General features: G+C 59.9%; 1 protein-coding gene across 1 annotated transcript; it reads left to right on the plus strand.

Annotated features, from left to right (window-relative positions):
• Positions 4,637-16,563, plus strand: PYGM (glycogen phosphorylase, muscle associated). The gene is made up of 20 exons (XM_003122588.5): positions 4,637-5,309; positions 6,387-6,488; positions 6,577-6,655; positions 6,751-6,854; positions 7,209-7,340; positions 8,609-8,720; positions 8,807-8,889; positions 9,583-9,726; positions 10,073-10,165; positions 10,412-10,558; positions 10,748-10,911; positions 11,431-11,545; positions 12,060-12,161; positions 12,505-12,652; positions 12,961-13,019; positions 13,136-13,277; positions 13,710-13,917; positions 15,610-15,744; positions 15,965-16,031; positions 16,140-16,563. The coding sequence occupies exons 1-20, from the start codon at positions 5,067-5,069 to the stop codon at positions 16,287-16,289; spliced, it is 2,529 nt and encodes an 842-aa protein (XP_003122636.2). The 5' UTR covers positions 4,637-5,066; the 3' UTR covers positions 16,290-16,563.

Genomic DNA, 18,931 nt, shown 5'->3' on the forward strand with positions numbered 1-18,931 from the left:
CGTCTGAATGTTTTGCAGTGTCGGGGGGTTTGAACCCCTCATTTTCGTTCTGCTTCCTTTTTTTCTCCTTCCCTCTTCATGGAGTGATTATGTTGACAATAATGTATAATGCGCGTTCTCTTCACTGGTTTATCTGCAGAAATTTCTCTGGGCTTTTTTTTTTTTTTTTTTTTTTTTTTTTTTTTTTTTTTCTGGTGTCTGATTCAACACTGCGTTTAAGGGGGATGTTCCAGTGAATAAAAGAGCAGTGTGGTTTTCCCGGTCTGGTTGTTTTCTTTTCTCTTCAGTCCCCTCTGCCACCGTCAGCACCGGCACAGTTCCCTTACCTGCGTTGAGCACCTGGCGCCACTCATCCCCTTCTCCCTGACGGGGCCTCTGGGAGCTTCATTAAGGAAGCCCCCTGCCTACCTCCCTGTGCGGCTTTGCTGGGGGAGCTGGTGTGTGGGCGGCCTCACCTTCTTCCCCTTGTTCACTAGTTAATGGCTGGGAACCAGCTCCCCCCTCCCTGGTCCCTGTCCTTTAGAAGGCCTTTCCCTGGGGCTTGGACCCCCGCACTTGATGAGCTCCAGTTGTGATTTGTGCCTGGAAGCTGCCTCCTGACTGAGGCCCTGGGCCTAGGGAGGCATCAGCACTAAAGGTCAAGCCGACTAATCCTGCCTGTCAGGCTCAGAGCTGCTAAAATTAAAACCGCCAAGTGGCTTTTTCTTTCTCTGCTGGTGACTTGCAGCCTGCCAGCACTGCAGGCTTCAGGGAGAGGTGGGGGCAGAAGGGGCCTTGTCTTGTGCTCTGTAAGCACTTTGCAGAGGGTCTCCGGCTCTTTTGTTCTTTCATGTTTAGGGTTGCAGGCGAGGCCCATCATGTATCAGAAAAATCCTTGTCCGGCCTCCCTGAGGCAGTGAGGTCCTTGTTCAGCGGCTGCTGCTGCTGCTGCTGTGTTGCTGCAGTTCCCTTGGGTAGAGCTGCATTGGGGCCTACCCTTCCCTGGCTGCCTTTCCTTCCTTTGGGGAGGCTGAGGGACAGTGAGCTCCTGCTGCCCGCGGCACCTGGCCAGTGGGGACAGCTCTGGCCTGGGCTGCTTTCCAGCTTCAAGCCGGGGCTGGCCATTGCTGTTTACACGGAGCAGGGCCTGGGCTTCTGGGCCCCGTCCAGGATGCCTCTACTCTGCAGTAGGCCTGCAGGGGTTAACGATGCCTCAGACACACTGGGGCTCCTTAAGCGAGCCCTGAACTTAAAAGGGAATGGGGAGATCTCTTTGTCCTTAGCTGACAGAACGGGGGCAGGGCCTGGGGCCTGGCAACCCCTCTTTGACCTTGGCTTCCCCTCATTGCTTCCCCCACAAGCTCGGTTTCCCTGGTGGGCTCATTGGGCGGTTAATTAGCTCTTTGAAGCTCTGGAAGAGGCAAAGTGGCGCTATGTGGGTTTTAGAAATAAAATCAATAAATGACTTAACCACAGCCCAGCTATCTCCTCCATCTCTCTCCCCTGGGGCCAGCTCCATTCCTGTGCTCACTCCTCCTCTGTTCCCCAGCCGCCGTCAGCTTTTGTTAAGGTTTTGGAGAGTAACAAAGTGGCTGACGGAGGCATCAGTCTCCGGCCTTTCTCCAAGCTGCCCGATGCCCCGAAATGGAAGAGAGACAGCAGGAGGCCTCAGCCCTCGGAACCGCAGCAAGCACCTGCCTTGGCAGTGGAGCCCGTGGGATGAGCAGTGCTTCCTCGCCCACCTGAGACAGCCAGGGTAGAGAAAAGCCCTCTGCTTGACCCTGTTCTGTTTCTGCTGCTGCAGCAGAGTATCCCCACCCCCTCAGAGCTGGGTTGGCCAAAGGAATGTCAGCTGGAAAGGTCAGTGTTAGGGCTCTGTTACTGAGGCCCAGCCAAGTGCTCCGGAGAACCCAAGATTGGTCCCAGGAAGGAGGCGGGATTTCTGGTTAGAAACCTAGTCGCACACAAACAACCTTGAGTTAGTTCAGGTGTCTGTCTGGACATAACCTAGAGTTCAGGTTGGAAAAGCGGTCTCAGGCTTCTCGAAAATAAAACTGCACACAACACATGGGAGTGGGGGGGCAGGGGGAGGACTTGGGGAAATGAGCTGGTCAGCTTGAAGCTTCAAGGCTCCATGCTGGGCTGGGGGGTGGTGTTGCCCCTGAAAAAGTTTGGAAAGTTTGGAGTTTCCATTGTGGCCCGGTGGTAATGAAGCCCAATAGTATCCATGAGAACGTGGGTTCAATCCCTGCCCTTGCTCAGCGGGTTAACAATCCGGCATTGCCATGAGCTGTGGTGTAGCTTGAAGATGAGGCTTGGATCCCTTGTGGCTCTGTGGCTGTGGTGTAGGCTGGCAGCAGCAGCTCCGATTCAGTCTCTAGCCTGGGAACCTCCATATAAGATTGGAAAGTTAGGAGTTCCCGGCGTGGCTCGGTGGTTAATGAATCCGACTAGGAACCATGAGGTTTCGGGTTCCATCCCTGGCCTTGCTCAGTGGGTTAAGGATCTGGCGTTGCCATGAGCTGTGGTGTAGGTCACAGATGCAGCTCAGATCCCATGTTGCTGTGGCCCTGGCGTAGGCCGGAGGCTACAGCTCCGATTAGACCCCTGGCCTGGGAACCTCCATGTGCTGCAAGTGGCAGCCATAGAAAAGACAAAAGAACAAAAAAAAAAAAAAAAAAAAAAAATTGGAAAGTTAGAGGCGGGGCCACTGACAAAGATTGAAAGAACCCCCAAAAAAGGTAGTGGGAGAAACCCGTCCAGAGTATATTTGTTTCCCAGTGGAAACAGAACGTGTCCCAGTTCGGTAAGAGCTCTGAGTGCAGGGGCAGGGCGAGCGCTGGGTGGATGAGCAGGAAGAGGGGCGTCGGGCCAGCCCTGGGAGAGGCGGGAGCCGGGCCTTAGGAGGAAAAGTAAGTCCTACAGGCAGTAATGGGTCAGTGCAAAGGTTTGTATGGCCACAGTTGGGGCACGAGGTGACAACATGGGTCGCTGGCATTGCCTTGTCAAGGAATGACCATGTGCCAAGGAACCTCTGAGCTCTACACAGCCCTCCAAGAGGGACCACAGGCCAGGCGGCCTGAGATGCTGGCCAAGCCCGGAGGCCAGAGTGGGTGAACCTCTGCAAAGGCACAGCCGGGGAGGAGAGGCTGAGGATGAGAACTGAAGACAAGAGAGCCATCGGGCATTTCTTTTTTGAAATACAATGGGTAAAACACTTTTTTAGAAGAGAAATTGGAAAATGCAAAAAATGTTAGACAATTTTCTATGTTTTCATGCTATCTGTGGAGGTGTGTTTTGGTGTTTTCTTCTTGGTCTTTTTTCTCTGCTTGAAGCATGCTCTGTGGCAGATCAGACCAGACGCTGCTTGGGGGGCAGGGGCAGAGCAGAGCTCAGCCATAGGGAGGCTTGGAGTTGGGCCCCCACACCAAGTGGGTGATCCCAGGGCAGGTCTGCTGTGGCTCAAAGTCCTCCGACACAGCCTGGCCCTCCCTGAGCCAGACTCTCAATAGCATCCTGCAGCTGTCCAAGCCCAGATCTGCTTCCTTGGCCCACAGGCCAGAACACCCAGTTCTCTGCTTCCACGGGCCCTCTGCCCCAGGAGGCTCAGGCATCCTCTGAAATAGCACTGGGCCCTGGTCTTCTTTTGCTCAAAGAACAAAGCAGCTTCCAAAGTCTGCCTCCACGAGATTAGGAGGCAGGGGCTGGAGGAGGCAGGTCTTTATATTCTCATTAGGTGAAGGGATTCAAGGCTCAGAAAAGCAGAGCAACCAGCCCAAGATCACATAGCAAATGAATGCTGGGGCCAGGGCACCAGCAGTGAATTGGGGGCAGGCAAAGCCTCAAAGGGAGGGGTCTGGAGGTGTCAGGCCATGAAGACAAATTCCTGGGGTGCAGAGGCCCGTTTTACAGGTGGAGTCACACTTGTGAACCTGGTCCACTAAGCCCTTGTCCACTGTGTGGCCCCAGGTGGGAGAGATGGGTAGGAGAAGGCCTCCAGCCACTCACCTGGCAGCCGCATCATGGGCGACTTGATATCATTGGCCAGTGTTGTGTGCGCGCACGTGCATGTGCGCATGAAGGGGGCGCTTCAGTTTCTCCTACGCCTGTGGGCCCCAGGACTACAGTTCCCAGGGGCCCCTGCTCCAGGCTGGTGGTCCCTAGCCAAAGCTGGCCTGTAATCTGACCATCCCTCTGCAAAGGTCACTTCAGAGCCCCTTGAGGGACAGCAACAGGGGGAGCTCAGAGTGGCTCGACTTAGGTGGGGGGGTGGGGTGTGCACTGTAGCCCTGCCTCAGGCAACCTTCCCCATACCACCCCCTGGAACGCAGGGTCCCGGTGCCCCTTCGTGCAGACACCCAGTATCCTCTGCTAGTTGCACTTCTGTTAGGGCTCATCCTCAGCGCCTGGGCCTTCAGCCCGTCCCTCCCCACCCGGCTGCAGGGCTGCCGTGGAAGCTTGACCGGAGGTCACCCCGCTTGGGGTTTGCAGTCTCTTCTGTGAATGTCTGGAACAGAAGCCAAGAGGCTCTGATGGGGGCTGGGGCTCCTGACCTGTCCTCCTTGACATCCCACTTGGCCCCTCCAAGGAGCCCTGATGGACAGCCGCCAAGGTCCGGCCCCATCTTTCATCTAGAACCCAGGAACGGGCCCAGAGCAGGGCAGCCTCAGCCAAAGTTGGAGCCCAGCGGCTCCGGTCAAGGCTCAGGCCTCTCAGGCCAGCCCGCCGCCGCCTGCTGCATCTTGTCTCTGACCCTGCAAAAGGCAGGGAGGGGGCCAGAGGGCAGAAGGGCCGCCGTGTGCGAGGGGTGGGGGGGGACGTGGGTCCGCACAGGGCTGCCGGGCCCAGCCCAGGCGGAGGTCCGGCCTGCTCTCCCTGCCCCTCTCTCCTCTCCTGCGCTTGCCCCAAAATAGCTCCCGGAGCACCCAGGCCAAGACCCTCCCCCGGAGGGAGGAGGCGGGGCAAGCTGCCCAGAGCCGGGCTTTAAATCGCCGGCCGGCCGGGGATCTCCACTCCCTGGCTGGAGGCACCGCTCAGGCCCCCGTCCCCACCGTCCGTCCTTCCGTCCGGCCCGCCCTCCCGCAGCCATGTCCCGGCCCCTGACGGACCAGGAGAAGAGAAAGCAGATCAGCGTGCGCGGCCTGGCCGGCGTGGAGAATGTGGCGGAGCTGAAGAAGAACTTCAACCGGCACCTGCACTTCACCCTCGTGAAGGACCGCAACGTGGCCAACGCCCGCGACTACTACTTCGCGCTGGCCTACACCGTGCGCGACCACCTCGTGGGCCGCTGGATCCGCACGCAGCAGCACTACTATGAGAAGGACCCTAAGGTGCTGCTTGGGGCCCCCCGGGTGGGGGATGGGCTGGGGGGGCCCTGCCCCGGGGGGCCCGGAGATCGTGACACGTGGCAGCCCTTTCCTGAGGTCAGGATTTGGGCGCAAAATAAAGGGTCGCTCCAGGTTCCTGAGGTTGGAAGATGCAGGGTGCCAGGTGCAATGGGTGCGGGGACCCAGGGGCGGGGTGCGAGGGGTGGGGTGGGGGTCAGGGGCCTCAGGTCAAGGCAGGCTGGTGGCAAAGGCCCTGATTGAGAGCCACCCACAGTCCAGCCCCCTCTTTCGGCTAGAATCTCGGAGCGAGGGGCTGTTGAGGGGGCAGGAAGACCCCTGTGGCCTGGGGTGGACCCTTAGTGGAAGGACATGTCACTGAATGTGTGCACAGCGCGTCCGTGAGCGGGTGGGGCTCGGCTGGGGCAGCTGAGGGGGGAGATCAAGTGTCTGTTGGGGTCACTGGTAAATGTCAGCAACCTGACACCTCTGGGCAGGAGTGGGGGAGGGGCAGACGGGTGGGGCAGGGAGGGGACCCAGGAAACCAGGAGACCATGCACCATCCGCATCCTGGAGCCTGGCGCCTCTCTGGCCCCTTCTTGGGACAGAGGCTTGAGGGCCAAGGGGAGCTGGGCCCTGCAAAGATGGGAGGTGGCTGCCTCTAGCCCTGAGTCATTGTGTGACCTTGAGCCAAAGACTTTTCTCTGGGCCTGGCCCCCCCTCCTGGGGAGCCCTTGGAGATGCTCCCCCACATCCTGACTCCCTGAGGGGCTGTTGGGAGGATTTCCTGCACAGGAAGGGGTTCCCACCTCTCCTAAGCACCTCAGCCCCCCAGGGAGATACAGCCAGCCCCATTTTCCAGATGAGGAAACTGAGGCTCAGAGAAGAAAAGTGATTTGTGCAAAAGTCAAAAGAAATGCTGGGGCTGGAACTTACCTGTTGGGTCCCCAAAGCCTGAGGAAGCGGGGAAAGAACATGCTGGGGCCTAGGCATGGGGCAGGACGTGTGAGAGGTGCGGCCCAAGCGAGCCTGGCTGAATGCATGTCCGAGGGCAGCCTTGACCCCGTCTGTCTCTCCGGACAGAGGATCTATTACCTGTCTCTGGAATTCTACATGGGCCGGACGCTACAAAACACCATGGTGAACCTGGCCTTGGAAAATGCCTGTGATGAGGCCACCTACCAGGTGTGTAGGGGTGGGGCAAGCCCTAGGGACTGCAGCATGGACCCGCTGGCCCTTGGCCCTGACGACTGGCACACCCTCCCCCTTCTAGCTGGGCTTGGACATGGAAGAGCTGGAGGAAATGGAGGAGGATGCCGGGCTCGGCAATGGGGGCCTGGGCCGGCTGGCAGGTGAATGAGCCGGGTGGCACGGGGGTGGGGGTCGGGGGTGGGCGGAAGGGTCCTTTTGTGTTGCGTCTCTGACACCCCTTTGTGCACACCCCTAGCCTGCTTTCTGGACTCCATGGCAACACTGGGCCTGGCTGCCTATGGCTACGGGATCCGCTATGAGTTTGGGATTTTTAACCAGAAGATCACTGGGGGTTGGCAGGTGAGCAACCTTGGGCCCTGGCCGGGTAGGGCCCTGGTTGTGAGGGGGAAGACCCCCTATGTGCTCATTCATCTGTGCATAGATCCAGAACTGGCCCAGCCCCCGGCCCCAGTCCCATCGTTATCTCTTGGGATGGGAGGGCCGTACCTGTGGGATCTCTCAGACTCTCATGCACACACCGTGTCCGCTTGGCTATCCCACCAGACCAGGGGCCCGCCTGCCCCAGAGTCTTTCATGTATGCCCTCCCTATACAGGGGCTGTATAGCTGCTGCTCCTGCCCTGCCCGCCACTTCTTGTGGCGTGAGCCTGGCTCTGACGCTGCTTTCCTTTCTCCCCGACCTGCTTGGGCTTAGATGGAGGAGGCTGATGACTGGCTTCGCTATGGCAACGCCTGGGAGAAGGCGCGACCCGAATTCACGCTGCCTGTGCACTTCTATGGCCGAGTGGAGCACACCAACCAGGGGGCCAAGTGGGTGGACACACAGGTGAGGGGGACGCTGGGGAGCAGAGGAGGATCCAGGGATGGGGAGGGGAGGAAGTTCTAGAGGAAACAGGGAGAAACAGGGAAAGATCCCGGAGGCTACTGGACCCTGTGCCGTCTTATAATAGAGGACCCCGAGGCTCAGAGAGCTTAAGTGACTTCCTCGAGGTCACACAGCTGGAACCAGGAGAGGCTAGAGACAAGATCACAGGGGAGCCAGGCCAAGTGCAGAGCCTGGGAGGAGGAGAGAGGCTTGCTCTACCCATGTTCCTTCCCTGACCTGGCTCCCCTCCAGCCCACAAGACTCATCAAAGAATAGTCACGGGCGCTTGGCCCCCTGCACGTCTGACCTGGGGGCTCCATAGGAAACAAAGCGACAGCCCAGAAATGCGGACAGGGGAGAAAATTAGAGCCTGCAGAGGGCAACTGACTCACTCAAGGTCATGGAGCAAGTTGGAGCCTAAAGCTAAACCAGGTGTCTGAATTCCAGCTCAGCCAGTCTTCTTGCTGTGGCTGCAGGTCATCGGCTTCCAGATGGCTGCACAGAAAGCTCTAGTCTTTCAGAATCGAGAGTGAGAGTCATTCTGCTGTCATCCTCGCTAAGGTCCAGCAGGGCACTGGCTGCCCACCTGGCTGTATTCTCTCAGGGCAGCCCCTTCCCACTCTGAGCTGCAGTTTGCACTCTGCTCCAATGAGGGGCTACTTCATGGTGGGGAGGGGGGCGTGGATGTGGCCCCGTGGTGGTGGCAGTTACTAGCAACGGTTCCTGATGTTGGCTAATTGTGGGAGGTGGGGACAGCATCAGTCACAGTTAATTAGTCCGGAGGTCAACTGGCCATAAACTCTTTGCATGGACTTGGCTTGACTTCTGTGACCCTGTCAGCTGCTCCATGATCCCCCAGTCCTTCCATGAGTCCAGAGTGTCCTCTAGATTGTGCTCAGGCCAGGCAAGCCAGCTCTTCCCCATCACCGCAGAGTGGCTACCAAGAGGGCTCCACCTTGGGCTCTGGGCTCATCCCTGCCTCCTCCTGGAATCCTCACAACAGCCTAGCAAGGAGGGGCAGGGAGGTGGTGGTGGTGGCTCTGGGATGTCCCCTCTTTATGCGTGAGATCCAGGGAGGTTGAGGGGTTGCGTGGGGTTACCCAGAATTGGGACTAGAACCCGGGACTGGGAGTTGGCAGAGGGCAAGGACAAGCATGGAGTTCCAACTCTCAGGGCCTCCCAGACACGGCAGATACCCACCTCTTGACACCATGCCGGGTGCCCCGCAGGTGGTGTTGGCCATGCCCTACGACACACCCGTGCCTGGCTACCGCAACAACGTCGTCAATACCATGCGCCTGTGGTCTGCCAAGGCCCCCAATGACTTCAACCTCAAAGACTGTGAGTTCAGCCAGAAGTTGGCAGCCCCCACCCACCCCGGCCCACACTCAGCCCACACCTGACCCTGTCCCCTTTTCGTTCCCCAGTCAACGTCGGTGGCTACATCCAGGCTGTGCTGGACCGCAACCTGGCTGAGAACATTTCTCGGGTCCTGTACCCCAATGACAATGTATGTTACCCCCTGGGATGGGGACCAGAAGCCAGAGTGCATGGGAGAGGGCAGGGGAAGTGGGGGTGACACTCGCTGGCAACCTGGTCCCACCCAGGGCATGTTGCTGGTCCCCATGGGTCCTGTTCCTCCCTCCAGTTGTTTAAGTGGGAGGATGCCTGGGAGTTCCAGTTGTGGCTCAGTGGTTAAAGGACCTGACTAGTATCCATGAGGATGTGGGTTTGATCCCTGGCCTTGCTCAGTGGGTTAGGGATCTGGCGTTGCTGTGAGCTGTGGTGTAGGTCACAGACCTGGCTCGAATCTTGGCGTTGCTGTGGCTCTGGTGAAGGCTGGCAGTTACAGCTGCGATTAGACCCCTAGCTTGGAAACCTCCATATGCTAAGGGCTCGGCCCTAAAAAGACAAAAACAAACAAACAAAACCGTGGGAGGATGCCTGAATACTGGGGGCAGCGGATTAGAGTGGGCTTTGGAGGAGCTGTTCCCTGGTGACGCCCACAAGAGCCCTGGTCCTTATGTGCCTCCTTCCTGACACTGTCCGTCTGCATTGCTACTTCTTGGTGGGGAAAAGACCCCTGCGTCCCTGAGGTGGGGCCGCTCAGGCCTCAGGACTCTAGGTGTGGCTGGGAGTCTCTCCTGGCCACACCCGCAGCAGTGTGGCCACGCCCACCACCTTGACGTCGCCCTGCCCGCAGTTCTTTGAAGGGAAGGAGCTACGGTTGAAGCAGGAGTACTTCGTGGTGGCGGCCACGCTCCAGGACATCATCCGCCGCTTCAAGTCCTCCAAGTTTGGCTGCCGTGACCCCGTGCGCACGAGCTTCGACGCCTTCCCGGATAAGGTACCCGGCCCCGGGGAGGGCGGGTTTCCTCACCTCCTGCGATGTGTGCCAGCCCTCCCCGCTCCAGCCTCTGTCCGCACCGCCCATTCTATAGATGAGCGAGTGGAGGCGGCGGGGGGGGGGGGTTGGGGTTGGGGTGTGGGTGTGGGTGATCTGCTCAGGACCCTAATTATAACCTCGCTTCCCTCTTTTCCTCCTGGCCCACAGCTGCCCCCGTGACACCCTCCACCCCCAGCTCAGCCCTAGAACCATGAGGGGCCCTTGGGGGGGGCGGTCAAGGGGCAAAGGACAATGACCAGAGCCTTGATTTGGAGCCCAGACTGACTTCACCTTCCTCCCCACCCAGGTGGCCATCCAGCTCAATGACACCCACCCTTCTTTGGCCATCCCTGAGCTGATGAGGATTCTGGTGGATGAGGAGCGGCTGGAGTGGGAGAAGGTGGGCTTAAGGACCCCTCCCTCCACCCCCACCTCACCCTCTCTGTCGCAGGGTCCCCTTCCCAGTCTGGGGGGGTGGAAAGATGTGGGTGGAGCCCCCCCACCGAACAGACAGCAGTGTGAGGCCCAGAGGGCGAGCGTCCTAGAACCTGGCAAGGCAGCGGCGGGGCCGCGGCTCCTGGCGGCGCAGTGTGTGTGCAGAGCCATGGAACTTACACCCGGGGGGTCCTTCCGCCCCATCCCTCAGGCATGGGACGTGACCGTGAGAACCTGTGCCTACACCAACCACACGGTGCTGCCAGAAGCCCTGGAGCGCTGGCCTGTGCACCTCATGGAGACCCTGCTGCCCCGGCACCTCCAGATAATCTATGAGATCAACCAGCGCTTCCTTAATGTGAGTTTGTGTGTGTGTGGGGGGGTGTTGGAGGTGGGGGGGTGGGGGATGGGGGGGGTGCGGCGAGGACGGCATGGAAGGCCTGGCTCCTGAAGCTCTGGCCGGGACGGCTATGGCGGAGCTCTGGGCTCTGGGCTGGGGGACCCGGGGCCCCGGGTCCCTCCCTAGCTCTGAGCTCTGCCGGCACAGCGCGTGGCGGCCGCGTACCCTGGGGATGTAGACCGGCTGCGGCGCATGTCTCTGGTGGAGGAGGGCGCCGTGAAGCGCATCAACATGGCGCACCTGTGCATCGCCGGCTCGCACGCCGTCAACGGCGTGGCTCGCATCCACTCCGAGATCCTCAAGAAGACCATGTGAGACCCGCGCCCCCGATCCTGCCCCTGCCTCTGCCCCCACCTCCCACCCCGCCTCACTGCCCAGCACCGGCCGCTCCCGGTCGCCCTCGGCCGGGCGCTTCTTTTAAGCCGGGCGGTCCCCACGTGACCCCTCTTACACACAGCAGCCCCTTCACCTCCCCGCCCCTTTCATCAAGAAACCAGGGTAGGAGTTCCCGTGGTGGTGCAGTGGAAACAAATCCGACTAGGAACCGTGAGGTGGCAAGTTCGATCCCTGGCCTCGCTCAGGGGGTTAAGGATCTGCATGGCCCTGAGCTGTGGTGTAGGTTGAAGATGCGGCCAGGATCCTGCGTTGCTCTGGCTGGGGTGTAGGCCGGCAGCTGTAGCTCTGATGAGACCCCTAGCTTGGGAACCTCCATATGCTGTGCGTGCGGCCCTAAAAAGCAAAAAAAAGAAAAAGAAACCAGGGGAAGGGCCCCAGGGAGGTGGCCTTCATCCCCCTGGGGTAATTGGTGACCCTCCAACCCCATCCTGTAGCTTCAAGGACTTCTACGAGCTGGAGCCTCATAAGTTCCAGAATAAGACCAACGGCATCACCCCTCGGCGCTGGCTAGTTATGTGTAACCCTGGGCTGGCGGAGGTCATTGCTGAGGTGAGAGGTCCTGTGTGGCCAATAGGGGTCTGGTTGTGGGCATATCCGTGGTTCACTGTAGGGCCCCAGCTGAGGGCTGAAATCCATCCTGCGCAGTGCGTTCCCCAAGCCTGGCACGTGTCTGGAGGAGAGGAACTGTTCCCCTGCTTGCGTGAGGGTGCCTGTGCGCTAACAGAGGCCTGACTATGAAGCTCAGCCTGGTGGAGTTCACTGTCTAATGGAGGGGTTATCAATAGGTCACATCTGAAGTGAGGCCAGAAAGGGGCAGAGACTGGGACCAAGGTCATTGCCCATCAGAGGAAGAGGCCAGGAGGATTCGGATGGGGGTGGGGGTCAGATGGGTTCAGCCATCAGCGCTGGAGGTCGGGCGGGGAGGGAGATGCATATACCACCGCTGAGCTGGGAGGCTGCAGGGGAAGGCGCTGCTGCAGTGGACGGGGCCTGGCTGACCTGGAAAGTCAAGGACGAGGGAGGATGGAGGAGTGACCTGGGCCTGAGTGCCGTGTTCCCACAGCGCATCGGGGAGGAGTACATCGCAGACCTGGACCAGCTGCGCAAACTGCTCTCCTACGTGGACGACGAAGCCTTTATCCGGGATGTGGCCAAAGTGAAGCAGGTGAGGAGCGCTGCCACCTGGGCCAGACACCTGTGCTGGGGCTGGCGTGGAAGGTGCTGGAGGGGTCGGATGCCGGGGTCTGGGATGGCCAATAGAGCTCATCTCTCCTGCAACCTCAGGCCATTGGTAGAAGTTGCCTGGAGTCAGTCCATGGTGGGAAGGCCTCGCCTGGCTTCCCTGGAAGAGTGCTGACATTGATTAGCAATGTCTGCCCTGACGCAGGCGTGGATGAAGGTGGCCAGGATGGCTTCTATCCTCTCCCTTCCTGGGAAAGAAATGAGACTGTAGGATTTCCTGAGGCTGAGGCCTGTTGGTGAGCTCTCCCCACCTCCCCTGCCTTCAGGAAAACAAGTTAAAGTTCTCTGCGTATCTAGAGAGGGAATACAAAGTCCACATCAACCCCAACTCGCTCTTCGACATCCAGGTGAAGCGGATTCACGAATATAAACGCCAGCTCCTCAACTGCCTCCACGTCATCACACTGTACAACCGTGAGTTGCAGGGTGCCCTCTGGCTCCGGGGCCCCCTCTGGTTCCTCTCAGCACACTACATACTTCCTGACCCACCTCTCCTCCGGCCTTGGAACAACTCTTGGGATGTGGAATTAGTCCCATTTCACAGATGGGCAGACGGAGGCTCTGTTACGGAGGACGTGACAGATCGGAGGTCACAAAGCAAGTGATTGCCCAAGTCAGGGCTCCGGTCTCCCAGCCGGGGCCTGGCTGGATGGGTGCTGTCAGGAGCTCCTGCCCAGAGGGAGAACTAGGCCCCCTCACGCCATCCCTCTGTTTCTCCATAGGCATCAAGAAGGAACCCAATAAGTTTGTCGTGCCTCGAACGGTGATGATTGGAGGGAAGGTGAGAAGCTGGGCTGCAGACCTTTGACACATCCGGGTTGAGGTCAGCCTGGCTGGGTTGCAGGATGGGGGTAGGAGGTCGGGCCGTGGAGCTGATCCCAGACTGTGCCCCCACAGGCTGCCCCTGGGTACCACATGGCCAAGATGATCATCAAACTCATTACAGCCATTGGGGATGTGGTCAACCACGATCCCGTGGTGGGAGACCGCCTCCGCGTGATCTTCCTGGAGAACTACCGGGTCTCGCTGGCCGAGAAAGGTGGGGGGCCGCCCGTGGGGACCCTCGGGAAGCTCTGATTAGTTCCGTCCCAGGGAGCGATATTCGTCTCCGCATCCTGGGGTGCTCGCACTTTAAAGAAACATCTGGAGGGGACAACACTCAGATCCTGAGGCTGTCCCCTTGAGGGTGGCATTTCATGCAGTACAGGGTGACATGATAGCGGAGATGGGCCTCGGTGGTGCCCTTCAGATCACACAATGGAGCTGGGGGTAGGGTGCGGGGAGTCTTGGTTAGATCCCAGATGTTCAAGAATCAATAAGAGGTGGGGGCCTGAGAGGGCCCCCAGTTGCTGAAGACTGGAGAGTTGGGACGGAGAGGGGACCCTGAATCCAGCTGGGGTTTCACTCCAGAGTCTCCAGCTGATGTGGGGCTCTTCCCTGACTAAGCGTGTCCCCTGCTGCCACCCCACAGTGATCCCGGCCGCTGACCTCTCGGAGCAGATCTCTACTGCGGGTACCGAGGCTTCGGGCACGGGCAACATGAAGTTCATGCTCAATGGGGCCCTGACCATTGGCACCATGGATGGGGCCAACGTGGAGATGGCGGAAGAGGCGGGGGAGGAGAACTTCTTTATCTTCGGCATGCGGGTGGAGGACGTGGAACGGCTTGACCAGAAAGGGTATGGGAATCAAGGGCTGCCAAGTTCACAGTCCATGGGCACGAGGCGCCAAAGTGTGGCTGCTGGCGGGTAGAGCTGGGAGCGAGAGGCATGGCTGGAAAGGCTGGTCCAGGCTGCACAAGGTCTCTTAGTGATGGCCATCTAGAGTCTAGAAAACTTTTTTTTTTGGTCATTTTTTGGGGCCACTATACGGCATATGGAGCTCTCAGGCCAGGGATCAGATGGGAGCCATCGTCGCCACCTAAGCTGCAGCTTTGGCAATGCCAGATCCCTAAGCCACCGTGCCTGATTAGGGATCAAACCTGCGTCCCAGCCGCTCCCAAGATGTCACTGGTCCTGTTGCGCCACAGCAGGAGCTCCTAGAAAATTTTTGAGATAACTTATAACAAATAAGATAAATGAAATTGGAAAGGAAATAATACAGAATCAAAGGAAAAGGAAGAGAAAATAGTATTGACCCTAGGAGATAATGCTATTCCTGCAATTGGGAGTAAAATTAAATTCTTAGCCTCCTGGCAGCCATAGCAAAAAGAGAAATATGAATACAGTAGTTACAACAGTGCTGATGGTCAGAAATGCAGATCTTCAGAGAAGATATTTTCCTAGCATTATGTTTTTATTTTTATTATTAGTAATTTATTTATTTTTGTCTTTTTAGGGCCGCACCCATGGCACATGGAGGTTCCCAGGCTAGGGGTCAAATTGGAGCTATAGCCGCTGGCCTACGCCACAGCCAGAGCCAGGCTGGATCCGTGCTGCGTCTGCGACCTACACCACAGCTCATGGCAACGCCAGATCTTTAACCCACTGAGTGAACCTCTGTGCTCATGGATCCTAGTTGGGTTCGTTTCCACTGAGCCACAACGGGAACTCCGATATAGGAAATGTTTTGAGCAGAGTCCAGCATGTTCAGAACTAGGCTCCAGATGGACACTTTCAGCTGCAGGATGGAGGCCGGACCACAGGGGGCAAAGTGTCTGTGAGGGACCAGTGGGGGGGTTGACACCACATAGCAGGGAGAGTCTTTTGCCAAAGGCCAGTGCCAGGGATGGGGTTTAGGGACACAGTTGAGGAGGTGGCCTTGGTTTCTGTTTGGAAGAGAGGAGGGAAGGAAAGAGGCGAGACTGGTCTTGAGGAGGGATTTGAACCCAGGCAGCCTGGGGATGGGTTGTGCTGCCTCAGGAAGTGGGACACTGGAGGAAAGTTGGTACCAGGGACAGCGATGAGCTTGGCCAGCGAGTTTAAGGACCTTTCTCAGGAGATACCTGTTGGCTCTTCCTGGATCATGAAGGCGAGGCCAGGGATGGACTTGGGATGGACTTGGGATGGGGAGAGAAAAGCGGTTCGTGGAAGAAACACACCTGTTGGGGGGGGGGAAGAGCGCTCAGCTTGGGGCATTGGCTCTGGCATTTTTCCCTTCTGCCCTCTTCAGACGTCAGTTTCTTCATCCACAAGATGGGATGGGGGTGAAAGGCCGAGCTGACAAGGGAGGGGGCCCCCTGGAAGGACCTGCAGAGGGAGCATGGCAGCTGCAGGGAGGGCAGCAGCAGGCTGGGGCTGGGTTTTGACCCTGGGGCTTGGAACTTGCTGGATGTCTGCTGGAGGAGGAGCCAGGAACTCCCTTCCAGGGTGCCAACTACGGCTCTCCCCACCCCCCACCCCCACCTTACCCCCCTCCCCCGCCCCCCACAGGTACAACGCCCAGGAGTATTATGACCGAATTCCTGAGCTTCGGCACGTCATCGATCAGCTGAGCAGTGGCTTCTTCTCCCCGAAACAACCTGACCTGTTCAAGGACATTGTCAACATGCTCATGCACCATGACCGGTGAGCGGGCCGGCCAGGGAACCGTGCACGGGGGCTGCTGGGCTGAACAGGCTCAGGTTCCGGGCAGCAGGGGTGGGGAAGCTGGGCAGGGATTCTGGGTGGTTGGGGCCAGATTCCTTTTGGAAGAGGCATCGCCGTCCAGGTCCCTGGAAGTCCGCTGGGAGAGGATGGGCTTGGCTCTTGACCTCATGAGGCATCCTGCTTCTCCATTCCCCTTCAGGTTTAAAGTCTTCGCGGACTATGAAGACTACATTAAGTGCCAGGAGAGAGTCAGTGCCCTGTACAAGGTGAGGGGTCCTGGGTCACGAGGTGGCTGCGCTTGGGGGGTCCTGGTTGGCATGAGGTGGAGGGTCCCCACTGGCAGAGTGAAACCAGAGCTCCCTTTTGGCCTGTAGAACCCGAGAGAGTGGACGCGGATGGTGATCCGGAACATAGCCACCTCTGGCAAGTTCTCCAGCGACCGCACCATTGCCCAGTATGCCAGGGAGATCTGGGGCGTGGAGCCTTCCCGCCAGCGCCTGCCGGCCCCGGATGAGAAGATCTGAGCCTCTAGACCAGACCCAAACCTGCCCCTGAGTCTGTTCGCAATCCCTCAGGCCTGCGCCAGCTCCTCATCCAGAGGCTGGGGTACTGCAGTTAGACCTAAACCTCTTCCTGGAACCCCCATTTTCCCCAGCCTCCAGATCCCAGTGTTCAGCGCGACGAAGGACACTGCTCCCATCCTGTCCTCAGGCTCCCTGCCCCTTCCTATTTATGGGTCCGACCAGCTGCACCCACTCCCCAATAAACTGATTCTCCTTGGGAGCCTCCTCCCTCCTCTCTCAGTTGGGAAATATTTATAGCTCCGGGCGGCACAGCAGCAGCTGCGCAGTCACCGTGCCTTACCCACACCCGTGGCAGGTGCGTCCCCTTGCGGGGGGGGGGGCAGCCTGTGGGGGCGGGGCCCGGGACTCTCCAGGCCCCTTTCAGGCGTCACCCTCCACGCCTCTCTTCCCAGTGCTGTGTGTCCATACTAGGTCAGCGGCCTGCTAGGCTGGCCGGGGGCGTGGCAACCGCCTGGGTGGGGCCCACGGGGGCTGGGAGCCGGGACTTAGGCACAGGCCTCCAGGACTACTGAGGATCCAAGCTGTCAGGGGCGGGACTCAAAAGGGGGAGGAGCTTCTGGGTGGTTGGCACCTTCTTGAGTCCGCTCTCAGCCCCGCCCCACTGCGGCGTTTAAGGGTCTCTAAGCAGGTGGCTACGCTGGGTCCAAAGTAAGAATGTTAGGGCCGGGGACATTCACTGACCGTCTAATTGAGGCCAGTATTGCCCTTCCTCACTTGGGGAAACTAAGGGCCAGAAAGGGCCTGTTTCTAGGTCTCATAATACCAAGATTGAGTTGTGGGGCAAGTCCTCCCTCCCCAGCCCGGGAGCTGGGAGGGGAAAGCCTCAGAAGACTAGTTTGGGGCCAGTGGTTTCACAGTGAGTGTGTCTGAACCTGAACAGCCGGAAACGGTTACCAGTGCCCCTAGGCCTGGCTTGTGGGGACCCCAACGGCCTGCGGCTGCCCCTCCCAAGTTCCTCCCAGCTGGGGGGCGGGGGAGGGGTGAGGGTTGAGGCCAGGCCTCCAGGCTCCAGTCTCTTAGCTGCGGAGAACCCACCCGTCGCTTGCAGCTGCCCCTTTCTATCTGGTCCCATGGGGAGCCAGGCTTCCGGGGCTCCAGCCGCTCCTGTGGGAGGTGGAGCTCCCCCCAGCATCCCCAGACTCGAGGCCCCTTCTCCAGATGGGCCGCGTTCTCATTCCTCTAGCCCCACAAGCCCCTCTCCCCCAAATAGTCCCATCTTGGCCTAGCTCCTCCCCCAGGCTATCACAAGGACTCAGTGCCCACCCCCCCATCTCTACCAGGCCTGTGGCCCCCGCTGCCCGCAGGAAGACGCCCAGCCCCGGGCCGGGTTAGCCCCGTGGGAACGGTTTGTCTCGAAAACAGGAACCCGGGCCGGGGGCTGGGCGGGGCGCCCCTTCCCCACCGCAGTCCGCTTCCTGCCCCTCCCGGCTTCCTCTGCCCAACACTAGGCAGGGCGGGGGGCATCTGGGGGTGTCTGGGTGGGGGGAGAAGGCCCTGGGTTTAGTTCCCCCCTCCACGTCCCGCGCGGCCTGACCTCTGCGCACCCACCCTCGGCTCGGCGGGTGGCGCAGCCCCCCGCCCGCGGCCCTGGCCTCCCGGGCGGCGCGGCAGGGGAGGGGTTAAGCTGCCGCAGGGACCGCCGTGTGCGGGGCGCGAGGGAGCCCCCGATGGGGGAGGTGCAGCCGGCGGTGCGGAGCCCGGCGCTGGGGCGGGAGGGGCGGGGAGGGAGGGGAGGGGGCGGCCGCGGCGCGGGGGCGGGGCGGCGGGGAGCAGGGCTGCGGCGCGGAAAGCGGGCGGGAGTCGCAGCCGCAGCGAGGTCGGCGGGCGGGAGCGCACAGAGGTGGCGCCAGCCGGGCCGGGTGCGGGCTCCTTGCCGCGGGTCCCAAGTGTGAGTGAGCGAGCGCGGGCGGGGCGCCGGGCAGCGGAGGCCCGGCCCCTAGGGCCCCGGAAGGCCGCGCAGGCGGGCTGGGGGCGGCGGGTGGGTTGGTAGGTGGGGAGTTTGCAGCCCGAGTCGGGGGTAGGAGGGACCTGCAGAGAGAGCCGAAGCTCCCCGGACAACGGCGGGAGGGGTTGGCATCTGCAGCGTACCCAGGTCTTCCTAGCCGCGTCTCAGCGGGACCTTCCCCGGCGGACCCCCCCATTTGACAGATGAGAAAATTGAGGCTGTACAAGGCCAAGTGACTCTCAAGGTCACACAGCGAGGAAGCGGCAGAACCAGGCGGCGATGTCTCTGGGTGGCTCCTAGGAAAAGTCTACCAGAGAACTCCATAGAGGAGCCCCTGGCTTCCCACCCCAGGCCTGGGGGAGTATGTGTAGGGGCGGGGTACCTTCGGTGAGGCACGGCTCTGCCAGCGTCCAGGGGTGAGGACTGTCAGGGAGCTGGGACCGCAGGGCTGGTCCTATACTGCAGATGAAGGGGGCGGGGGCGAAATGGGCGTGTGTGTGCACCCACGGGGTGTGTTCATGTGTGGGAGAGTGTACATGCGTGTAGGTGCACGGTCTTGCGTGTGTGCACACGTGTGTGGATGTCAGTGCTGTCGTGGCTGCAGAGCTCCAGGCTGGCCTGGCTCTAGTGAACAGCA

Source organism: Sus scrofa, chromosome 2 (assembly GCF_000003025.6).
Source record: "Sus scrofa isolate TJ Tabasco breed Duroc chromosome 2, Sscrofa11.1, whole genome shotgun sequence".
In the NCBI taxonomy this organism is placed as follows: domain Eukaryota; kingdom Metazoa; phylum Chordata; class Mammalia; order Artiodactyla; family Suidae; genus Sus; species Sus scrofa.